Raw genomic sequence first — 12,722 nt, forward strand, 5'->3', positions numbered from 1 at the left:
CCGTATGTTATAAACCCTCGGTATATTTTCCAATCACCTGCTAAACTGAACAATAAATACAATAATGTCCTTTTCTTTGAAATTAAGCGTTCAGACAGGGGTCGTCGTCAATTTGTTGTAAAAGTTCGGTAAAAAATTTTTTACTTCTGAATTGACAACCCTGTTTATTCTTTTTATCCTTATTGCATTGTACAGTGGAACCTCCCGATTATGACACCTCAGAATAGCGACAACATCCTGATAACGACATTGACCCGTGGTCCCGATTTTTTTCTATTTAAGATCAGTAAAAAAAAAACCTCCAAATGACGACGCACTTTTTGATAAAACCTCCGAAAAACATCATTTTGGTGATTTTTGGCAGTTTTCGTAGATATCTGATACTAAAAATAGGGAACAGATGTAGATTCTAGGAGCACACTATCAGTGAACTCAGTTCAGATTACCTAAAGTCTCATCCAGACACACGCACAAGAACCCTCTAAGAGGAATACACTACAATGTTTTGTTTGTTTTGTCAATGTTAATAAAAACTGGTCCCACGGGCCTTACCTTGCCCACTTTGACCGCCATCTTGGAAACCTCTAAATAACGATACCTCCGGATAACGACATAAAAAGTCGGTCCCGTGGCATGTCGCTATCGGGAGGTTCCACTGTATAAACTTTTTTTTTTTTTTTTTGATTCTATTATGTAATTCTTATTTTATACTTAATCAGAGAAGTAATACTTTCTATAAACTAGACAGATGAAATTGGATCTCTTGCTTTATGTCTTGCCTCACCTACGGAATGGGTCTCGGGAATTCCCGATAACTTGACCACAATCATCTAGAACTAAAAGAAAATTTTATAGTATTAGTATGGGTCTGGATCATAGGAGAGAAAAAAAAGCAGCGACTTCCAACGAATGCTGACATTGATGCAGCTGTTTTGTGCTCACACTGTTCAACATGAGCTTTTTTTTTTTATATATATATAGCGCAATATCCACTAAAGGTGTTCAAAGCGTTTTACAGAAGGTCCCTGACCAACAGCAACACGTAACATGTAGAACAAGACATGGCGCCTGTTAGGCGATATTACAACGCTGTAAATGACCAGGTACTCATTTTACACCTGAGTACGTTGAGAGAATATGAGTAAAGAGCCTTTTCCAAGGACTCAACTTGCGCTGAGCGACGCTCGAACCCAGGACCTTCTGATCCAAAAGCGAGTGTTATACCACAAGACCACATCATCATCATCATCATCATCATTATTATTAAAACATTTTTTTTATATTATTATTATTATTATTATTATTATTATTATTATTATTATTATTATTATTATTATTATTATTATTATTATTATTATTATTATCGTCGTCGTCGTCATCATCATCATCATCATCATATATTATTATTATTATTATTATTATTATTATTATTATTATTATTATTATTATTATTATTCTCTTCTTCTTCTTCTTCTTCTTCTTCTTCTTCTTCTTCTTCTTCTTCTTCTTCTTCTTCTTCTTCTTCTTCTTCTTCTTCTTCTTCTTCTTCTTCTTTCTTTTATTATTATTATTATTATCATTTAAATCACTTGTTTCATTTATTTGAAATTAAGGAAACAATACATTCCAGATGGTTCAAATGAATTGCGTTTCTTCTTCACAGATTTTTGTCCAGAAAATGGACGGTTGTGATCACATGAAGTGTTCTCAGTGCAAGACGAATTTCTGCTACAAATGCGGGGATCGGTACATCAGTGTCAAATTCTTTGGGAGTCATTGGAATCGGTTCTCATTATTTGGATGCAAATATCGTCTGATGCCGGAGAAGAATGGTCTCAGAAGATTGATCAGAGGATCTCATTTCGGTAATTTTATGCATTTGATGTCAAATCTTAGGGATAACTTATCAATCCGGTATTATCACTTTTACCAAGGGAACCCGGATCCTAGGACCATTGTTAACATGTTATCATTTCGTTTGTTTTTTTTTTTTTCATTAGAAAGAAATTTAGCTCCCATTGTTAACATTGTAGTACTGAAATATACTAAATGCCTGATGTAGTATCTAGTCTTTATTACAAATGTAGTCCTTCATAGCCATTAGGCTCATGGAGCCAGAATTTATCCCGACCTCTATAGTGTGAAACAGGCAATAGCAATTGCTTGTTACCCTTTGGATAGAATGCGAGTCTATTGTAAAGTACTTTCTGACAGATCTAATAGACCCAGCTACCCAATCACTGCTGAGTGGACAGGGGATCAGAAAAAAAATCTCCTGGGGTCGATCTTGTCCGTTTGTGCCTGAAGTTAGTGCTTTACAACCCGAGCTATCGGGACCCCGCTAGACTTTTTTAAAAAGACGTTTTATCTATGGGGTGGATGATAAGAAGATTTACCAAAAAAATTATTCTGTTATTTTTAAAACAATTATATCTTCTTCTTCTTCGTCTTGTGGAAACCTCCAATATTGTTGAGGATCACTCCACAGTTTGTAGAGTTTTACATTGTAAACTTGCTAAAACTCTGCTCATAATACTAATTTAAAAAACACAGATATATAGAGCCAAATATCAAACTTTTATCTAATTGAGGAACGGTTACTGAGATGGATGAGCACACGCAATTTTGCCCCTAGTGGCTTTTGTATACGACCATGTTTGTCAAAAGTCATAAGGGGCAGCGTGGCTCAGCGGTACGGTCTTTGTTTCGTACCCTAAAGGTAACGAGTTCGATCACCCGCCGCTGCGCTGTGTGGCCTTTAGCAAGTCATCTAGCCCTAGTTCACTTTGCGGCGCTGCACTGCGGCTGATGCCTGGGTTATTCCAGTCTTCCCTAAAGACAAATTTCCCCTTGGGGATGAATAAAGGGAATTTTTATATTTTTATTTATTTTTTAAAATGTATTGTCTGTCATTGGTCTGGTAAATTGCAGAGTTGATAATTTTTTTTTTTTTTTTTTTTTTTTAATAAAGTGACCATTTCTATTGCATAATGGCCTCAATTCCCTCAAATCACTCTGCAAGCCAACAACATTATTAGTATTAGACATGGAAAATGACATTAAAAAAATTTTTTTTTTTAAATTGAGATTTTAGAGAGCGCGCAATATCCACTAAACGTGCTGAAAGCACTTTACACGGAGTCCCTGGTCAACAGCAACACTTAATATATGTAGGACGGGACATGACGCCTGTTAGGCGATATTACATTTTTTTTTTCGTTCAGAGACAACGCTGTTATCAGCCAGGTACTCATTTTGCCCCTGAGTACGGTGAGAGAATGTGAGTAAAGAGGCTTTTCAAGAACTCAACTATGAGCCAAGCGAGGCTCAAACCTTCCGATCCGAAAGCCAGAGAGAAAGCTGAGAGACTGATATATCCAAATTTGTCTTATGTGGAGCATGTAAAGGCATATTGTCAAGTCCCTCTGCAAACTGATGTGATAACATAAAGAAATTATTAATATTAATGATTTATTTGTATTTTATATAAATACCATGTTATCTTTGATATAATATATTCCTTACTGTGAAAACAGTTGGCAGGGTGCTGGCCGCCGTCTTGTTTGCAGTACTGGGCGTTGCAGCGGGTGCAGTCCTGGTGGCAGGAAGTGTGGTCATTCTACCAGGATATGGAATCTTTGTTTTGAGGAGGCGTATGTGGGCGGCGAAGCAAAGGAAGAAGTGTGATCGATTCAAGATGAGGATGATCAGCATGGCAGAGAAACAACAAGCCTTGATTGAGAAGCTAAATGGTAATAATAATGTGATGAATTTCTTTCTAAGGTTTATTTACCTTTACCGATGTTCCATGTCGGACACGACGTTGGAGATAATGGTTCGCCAGCTCTCTCTCTCATCTGCGAGTTTCGCACAATGATTTATGGGGCTTCCTACGTACGCTGCGACATTTCCAAGCCAGCTTGTCCTTCTTCATCCTCAACAACGCTTGCCTTCTATCTTTCCCTCTGCAATGGTCTTCTGTAGTGAGTCGTGCCTTCTCATGTGGCCGAAATATCGGGTTATCCTCTTTCTAATAGTTGAAATGATGTTATTCCTAAAGTTTGGAGTACTTGATGATTTGTTTTATTTTCCTTCCAGGATACCCTTGCAATTCTTCTATAGGTCCACATCTCAAATTCTCTGAGTTTCTTTTCTAGTGTCTTTGTCAGAGACCATGTTTCACATCCATAAAGTAGTGTTGACCAGACATGTTTATTAGGGAACAAAAATTTTGTAATGTAAATAAACTGGTTTCAATCTCATTGGAAGTGTAAAACCACTCTTCCAGAGGGCTGGATACATTGTCATATCTTACTTACTTATCCTCTTGGTGCTTGATCAGCACATAGGGCTGACACGGTGGAACGCCATCTTTCTCGGTTGGAGGCCATTTTCGTCATCTTGTCTTATCTACCGTGTGTAATTGATCTTCTGGTTTCAGAGTGATGGCATCTCGTTTTCTGGTCTAAATATATATTTAAAAAAAAAAAAAAATTCCCTTTATTCATCCCATAGGGAATATTTGTCTCTATGGTCCGTTCTAAGGGAATACTGGAATAACCCAGGCATAAGGCGCAGTGCAGCATCACAAATTAAGCTAGGACGAGATGGCTTGCTCAAGGCCACACAGAGCAGCGGGGGTGATCGAACTCGGGTATCTTATATAATATTGTTAGACCAAAGGAAATTTATAACATCTACATTTCTAATATATATATATAGATATCTATATCTTTACCAAACATGTGCTGCTATGTGGTCTTGTGGTATGACAGTCGCTTTCGGATCATAAGATCCTGGGTTTGATCCCCACTCTGTGTATTGTTGAGTCCGTGGAAAAGGCTCTTTACTCGCATGTAAACTGAGTACCTGTCTGTTAACATCATTGCCTCTTTCAGAAAATATTGAAATACCGCTCTTTACTCACATTCTCTCACCATACTCATGTGTAAAATGAGTACCTGGCGGTTAACAGCGTTGTCTTCGTCCGAAAAAATTATAATATTGCCTAACAGGCGTCATGTCTTGCCCTACATGTTTAGTGTTGCTGTTGGCTGTTGAAAGCGCTTTGAGCACGTTTAGTGGATATTGCACTATATAAATGCTCTAGTTTAAGTTTAATGTCATTCTGTCTTGATAAGCTTAGCCCAGTGACATTGACCTACCCTGAGTATGATGATAATTGAGCTTTTTTTTTTTATATAGCGCAGTATCCACTATATGTGCTCAAAGCGCTTTACAAAGGGTCCGTGGTCAACAGCAACATTTAACATGTTGGACGGGACATGACGCCTGTTAGGCGATATTACAATTTTTAGGACAAAGACAACGCTGTTAACGGCCAGGTACTCATTTTACACCTGAGTACGGTTAGAGAATGTGAGTAAAGAGCCTTTTCCAAAGACTCAACTATGCGCGAAGCGAGGCTCGAACCCAGGACCTTCCGATCCAAAAGCGAGTGTCATACCACTAAACCACATAGCCGCAATTACTTTTTGAAAACATTTTACAAAATTTTATTGTTGACGCATTTACTATACATAGAAAATTAATTGAGTTTTCTTAGCACTATTTAAAAAAATATTACAATATATAAGTAATCCTTCGGAGCCCATTAGGCTCATGGATCCAGAATTTTCCCGTTTCTGTAGCATGAAATGGACAATAGCAATTGCTTGCTACTCTTTGGAAAGGACCAATTGCAGTTGTTTGCTACCCTTTGGACAGGACACTGGTCTATTGTCAAATAATTTCTGTCAGACTTAACAGAGCCAGCTACCCAATTACTGCTGGGTGGTCAGAGGAGCGAGGGGGTGGGGGGGGGGGTGGGGTCAGAAAATAATCAAGACCTCACCTAGGATTGATTTCTAACCCTTTGTGTGTGAAGCAAGTGTTCTACCTACCAAGCCATCGGAACTTTCATTACTATACAAAGGGTTAATATTGATTTGTACTGACATTTCCTTACAATTTTTATTTTATTCAGGGAACTTGGAAACAGTTGTGGAAGAATCTGAAGCAGAGACGTTGGAGCAGGTGCCCGATCCTCAGCAGATTCAAGTTATCGTTCATCAACCAGAGGAAGAAGTGTTGGCATTGGATGTCAGCAATGTTAATGGGGAAGTTATTGTCAACAAATATACCAATGAAGATTTAGACGTGATGGAAGGAAATGATGGTGCTACATCAATGAGAGATGAAGTTGCTCTCCGTAATTTGAAACAAGATTCAGATGAAGGAAGGCGTACAAATACAAAGTTGGTGTTCAATATTTTGTCGTCGTTGAAGAACGAGGATGAGGAAGAGGTGGAAGGTAACGTTGAGAGTGGAATTATCTGTGATGATGAGGATGATGAAAATGATGCAGATGACAGCGGTGATAGTGGTCATGTTTTAGAAAAGAAGACAAATGAGGTGTCAGAAAACTGTTGTAATGGCGATGAATTTGTTTTCCCAGATTTGGAAATAAAAGACAAAAAGACAGATTTTGAAAAAGAACTGAATCTATCTGATTTGAATTCCTTGCAATGCCTTTCAGTTTCTGATAAAGGTGATAGTAAAGATGCGATGTTGAGCAGTGGAATATCGGTGAGAGGAAATACTAATGAGAATACAGATCAATGTTTAATTTCATCTGATGTGCAACATAACCATAGTCTTTCAAAGGGCGATGAAAACATTGGTGACAAGTTAACCCTAAAGAAAGTGTTAAAAGTGGATAGTGAAAATAAATCCACCATTCCGCTAAAAATGTATGGGGAAAACGGAAACAAAGGGTGTTTCGGAAATATTTTCAATGTTGGTAAAAGATCGACTGGTATATTGTCAACCACAACTTCTATTTCAAATGAAGAGGACACTTTGAAATCAAACAAAGAAAAATTGTTTCCTTTAGGAAGAAGGAAATCTGCCACCTGGGAAAAATGTCGAAATCGGAGTAAAGTTGAAATGGATTCATCTTGGGTTGATAAGTCTTCCGCAATTATTGCTGATAAAAAATTTGTGAATAATCTCCCTTTGATGGTTCGACGATCTTCGTCAACATTTTCTTCCATTGTTGGGCATAATTTCATCGGTGTGGATGAGATTGATAAAAAAAGAGACGACGACAATGCAGGCATTTTGGATAGTGAAACAGCTGCAGTGGAATGTGAAACTGGTCACAGTGAACATGTCAAGAGGCTCAATTTTGAGATTACTGACATTGTCGTCGATCCAGGCAAACATTTACCAAAAGAACACTTTTCTCAGAATAACGTTTCCCAGATTAGTGAAGTAACTCACCTGTGATATTTTCAATTTTTAAATCTCTTCTCTCCCTCTCAGCCCCTCCTCCTCCTACTCTCTCTCTACCCCCCCCCCCCCCCCCCTTTTTTTTTTAAAAATCAGTCTAACATTTTATTGGATGTCCTTTTTGCATCATGTGTGAGTCTTGACAAGACTCCCTGTTTACATTTATAACACAGCTGGAGGCAGAGGAGAGCTTTCTTATTCAACATTTGACTTCCCTACTTTTGTTTTATTTATATAAATATGAATTAATTTATTTTTAGTGCTTGTATGCGAAATGTCTGTTTGAATAAAAATGATTAAATGCTCTGTAAACATGAAGTTTTGGCGGACATGTGCCCAAATAATGATTATAATGATAATAACAGTCATACAAAAAATAATTCCCATCATAGATTACAGTGCATCATGGAAATCTCGAACAAGTTGTGACGGGGCTTGTTTGTTTGAGATCCATGTTTTCGGGATTTCCGTGTTGGGTATTTTACAAAGAATATGAAGAAGAATGTGTGGAAGGGGGGGGGGGGGGGGGGGTAAACGTGGGTTGTTTCAGTGCAGTCCCATTATAATGAGATGTAGAGTTAAGTGCGTCTTGTTTCATTCAATAACGGGTGGAATAATGTTCCCCTTTACGTGTGCTATGGATGATTACTTCAAACAAGGAGTCAAATACTTTGAAATTACTGACGTTGTCGTCGATCCAGGCAAACATTTACCAAAAGAACACTTTTTTCCCAGATTAGTGAAGTAACTCACCTGTGATATTTTCAATTTTTAAAACTCGTCTCCTTCTACTCTCCCCAACACCAACTTCACTTCCAACAACAATGAATCAAGATCTCAATTAATATCAAATGCATTTAGAAACAACAGCCGGAGAACTGATTTCAACAACACAAGGAAACATCCAACTGCCTCAGCACCTTAACACACATGATGACATTCTAAAGCTAAGAACGTTTGCACTAGACAGAGATTTATGGAGTCAGATTACTAACTGGATAATACAAACAGACTGACAAACTTGAAGTGACGCACACATTCATGGCGAACGCCCATAGAGACTGCGCAGCCATATTTATTTATTATTTTATATATAATTAGAAGATAGTGCATGCATGTTTCATTATTAATTACACACTCAGCTCGCGATGTCTTGAACCTATGAATCCAAGACCTACTGGGTGGGGTTCCTGACCTCCCATGGTGGGCAGAGAGGTACATACTGTGTCTTCTATCCTCCTCTATCTGTTTTCCAACATGCTTTCTGTCTTGCTTTGGAATGAGATTACTTGGTTTTGTCCTAAGCCTGGCTGGGAGGGAAACAATGTATCGTTAGAGATTTGGGAGATGATATTTTTTGTCTTGTAAATCATCTCTCTGTTATGCACTGCATTGTTTTTGTTTACATATATTATGATTTGTAAACATTTGAGTGAGCGGGTGGTTGGATGGGAGCATCACCCTTGAATCATATACCTATGATGTTCGCATGGGTGTACGATCCGATAGTGATGTCATTTCTTCTTCTCTTTACTAGCCTATCCTGCTTCTTTGGTTTGTGATTGTATTTTTGACAGGGGATATTTTTTTCTCCTGTAAATCCTCTGCCTGTTTGTTCTTGGTTATTTATAATTTAGCTTATATCTTTAGGTTATTATTTTGATTGACATTTGTACTATTTTTGTTAGATTGCTTGTTTTTTTGTTTCAGCGGTCTCTCATATAACCTCAATTGTGTTGGAAAAGACCTAAAGCAACAAACAAACAAAAAAACAAACAAACATTTGAGTGTGTTCTCTTTGTGGGGACCTCTGCTTTTGTCAGGATGTGACATTTAGGTAAGCTCAAACTAAGTACACTGATAGTGTGCTCTTGGAATCTACATCTGTTCCCTTTTTGAACTAATTCCCCTTTGTCTCCCCAGTTCTTGGTGCTTTAATTGTATTTTTAGATTTTTTTGCTATCCCATTTTCTATCTTTTTACTGGTGCTGATTTGACCTAAATGTGTTGCAATGCCTACAGCCTTAAAAACAAAACAATCCTGTACCTAATTCCTACCACTCCTCACTTATCTCTCTCACACCTCTCTTCTAACCTTTGTAAAAGCTTTGGGTCATCAATGCCTCGCTAGCCTCCACTGGTACTGGTACACATTAGAGTGATGCGTCTCATGCATCAGACACTGGCCAAACATGTTTCACAACCCTCCTACACACACACACACACACACACACACACACACACATACACACTCATTATATATTTAAGGCCACATAGAGAGCAATGACAGTTCTTTTTTCCATTCAATACAAACACAAGGCGAAAGAATTTTCGTGTTGCCAGAATGAAAATAGAGGGATAAAAACGGGGGGTTTACATGTGTTCGAGATTTCCATGATATTTTCGTGTTGCACTGTATTATTATTATTATTATTATTATTATTATTATTATTATTATTATTATTATTATTATTATTATTATTATTATTAGTAGTAGTAGGAGTAGTAGTAGTAGTAGTATTTTATTTGTTAATTTTTTGGGGTTTTTATTCTATGATCACTAATTAAAAAGAATTACATGTATAGTGAAGTATTAAGGACGAATTTATGTTTAATACTAATAAATGCATGAAAGTATATGATAATTATTTGATATATTTAAAGGGTAGTTTTTTCTAGGCTTAAACCAAAAAGAAATTCTTATTAATGTAAACTGCCGTGCTGCATTGCTTTGTTACTTTGCTACATCATCCGTCACATCAACACACATGAAATAGTATTGTTTATGTATAGTGCAGACTGCTTTCATGGATTGTCAGTTTGATTACCCTGGGTGGGGTTCCTGACCTCCCATAGTGGGCAGGGGGGTCCATACTGTGTCTTCTCTCCCCCTATGTCTGCTTATACTTATATTTTTCTAATATAGGGAATGAGATTAGCGGAAGAGTAGCGTCCCTTGATTGGACGTCACCGGCGGAAAAGTTATTAGAGATAGAACGTCATGTTGGTTGTGCGCATGCGTCTCTCGTCCTCGCTTCTGGTGAAAGCGGCTTGAGACACTTCACCGAGAGAAGCATACACAAAACTAAATTGACGTTCTCTCTGTAAGGTGACGTTCAATCAAGGGACGCTACTCTTCCGCTAATCTCATTCCCTATATTAGAAAAATATAAGCTCCTGACTTGGCAAACCTAATGATAGATATGTCGTAGATTTATTTTTTCTTCTTGTTTGATTTAGTCTCCTGAGCTCGGTTGAAGAGACTCGCTCAACTCAAGGCCACACAGAATTGTGGGTTGGACTTGAACCTGGCTTCATTTGGTTACGAGGTGAAGACCATATTGATGAGTTACACTGAATGTGGGATTCATGTCGATCAATTCATTTGTCAAGGGATATGTGAAAATGTGCATATAGGGAATGAGATTAGCGGAAAAGTAGCATCCCTTGATTGGACGTCACCTGTGGAGAAGTTATTTGTAAACAAACCAACTACAAGCCAAGCGCTCCAAATACAAAATTTATTATTCATATTTCTGTACAAAAATGCATAACGTTGATTATGATATGCATTTTTGTACAGGAATATGAATATTTCTTTTATTTGGAGCGCTTGACTTGTAGTTGGTTTGTTTACAAATAACTTCTTCACCGGTGACGTCCAATCAAGGGACGCTACTCTTCCGCTAATCTCATTTTCTATTGTGTCTACTGTCAGAAGGAACAGCAGAAAAAAAGTAGAAATAAAAGAAAGGTTGATAAATTCAAAGTGATACTAAACTGCTAGAACTAGAAGCTGTGGACTATAAACAATAATAAATATAACAGCTTCAACAGAGAGCAAAATACCAAACACAGAACGTTTTGGGCTCAAAACCCTTCTTCAGCCAACAAAAAACAATTAAAACGCATTTTGTTCTTTTTTGAAGCTGTTATATTCATTTTATTTATTATTATTGTTGTTTATTAATATTTTCATTTACTTCTTAGTTAACAATGCTTAAGTCTCGTTGATAAAAATCCTTTTAAAAAAAAATGTATTTCCAATTGATTTTTATGATGTTTGTTAGTTAAAGATCAAATTCAATTTATGCAAGTTCTCAATTTATCATTCTTATTGTTATATAAATACATGTGCACATAATAATCTATACAGTGGGCATTAGTTTATTGTAGTTTCAAAACTCTAGTTCGCACATTTTTCTCCATTTCTTTATTTCTTATCAACTGTCTGACAGGGTTGCTTGATACATTGCATGCTGTCTTAAAATTTTGAAAACGTTGTGAATCTAAAAGTTCAACTCTGTACCTCCATCAGTTATTGTGCAATCGCAAATTCATTAGATGTTGTCAGTGTTTTCATTTAATATCAAACCCGAGTAACAAATTCAGATCATTTAGATTTCGAACCCTATTTTTTAATTCCCCTTTGTCTTACTTTTTCTTGGCTGCTTAATTGTAATTCTATAACTTTTTACTACTCCATTTTCTTCCTTTTTACTGGTGCTGATATGACCCAAACCAAATGTGTTGCAAGCGCTGTACAACCCTTTAAAAAAACAACACAAAACAAAAAACAAAGACATAATACCAATCTGGTGCTATTGATGGTCACAATTTTGTTTATCAGGCTAGTACATAAATAGATAAGTACACATACTTGCAGTATTCTGACAAGCTCCGCATTTTTTATTTTGGTCAGAAAAGTTTTTTTAATTATTATTATTATTATTATTATTATTATTATTATTATTATTATTATTATTATTATTATTATTATTATTTATTTATTTTTTATATTTTGATATAGTGCCAGTATCCACAAATAGTGCTCAGAGGCGCATTATATACAAATAGTTTTTTGGTTTCATACAGGTTCATTCATTCGACTACAGAATCAATATAAGCAGATCGAAAAATATTGTTTTTTTAAATGCCGTTTGAAGACTTACAGACTTTTACATTGTCGGGCAGCGGGTGGTTGGATGGGAGCATCACCCTTGAATCATATACCTATGATGTTCGCATGGGTGTACGATCCGATAGTGATGTCGTTTCTTCTTCTCTTTACTAGTACTAGCCTATCCTGCTTCTTTGGTTTGTGATTGTATTTTTGACAGGGGATATTTTTTTTCCTGTAAATCCTCTGCCTGTTTGTTCTTGGTTATTTATAATTTAGCTTATGATATCTTTAGGTTATGCTTTTGATTGACATTTGTACTATTTTTGTTAGATTGCTTGTTTTTTTTTGTTTCAGAGGTCTCTCATATAACCTCAGTTGTGTTGGAAGAGACCTAAAGCAACAAACAAAACAAACAAACATTGTCGGGCTTTTGGTGGTAAAGAATTCCATACGATTGGAGCTGAAAATGAAAAACCACACTTTTTAAACCAAAAGGAGAGATCAATGAAAATAACGCCCCTGAACT

The 12,722-nt window shown here is 36.7% G+C and overlaps 1 protein-coding gene across 2 annotated transcripts in view; it reads left to right on the forward strand.

The window, feature by feature from the left end:
• LOC144957396 (uncharacterized) overlaps positions 1 to 12,485 on the forward strand; it is a 14,477-nt gene extending 1,992 nt beyond the window's left edge. The window contains exons 2-5 of one of the 2 annotated variants that reach the window (XR_013642151.1): positions 1,664 to 1,865; positions 3,537 to 3,752; positions 5,987 to 9,130; positions 10,534 to 12,485. Coding sequence is in view for 1 of the 2 variants with exons in the window: in XM_078888663.1 (XP_078744789.1) it covers positions 1,664 to 1,865; positions 3,537 to 3,752; positions 5,987 to 7,290 (1,722 nt within the window). In the remaining variant the exon portion in view is untranslated. Of the gene's footprint in view, positions 1 to 1,663; positions 1,866 to 3,536; positions 3,753 to 5,986 lie in introns of both variants that reach the window. The other variant, XM_078888663.1, reaches the window with a different exon arrangement.
• Positions 12,486 to 12,722: the final 237 nt, after the last annotated feature.

This window comes from Berghia stephanieae, chromosome 11 (genome assembly GCF_034508935.2).
Source record: "Berghia stephanieae isolate SIO BIC M18660-M18661 chromosome 11, UCSD_Bste_1.3, whole genome shotgun sequence".
In the NCBI taxonomy this organism is placed as follows: Eukaryota; Metazoa; Mollusca; class Gastropoda; order Nudibranchia; family Aeolidiidae; genus Berghia; species Berghia stephanieae.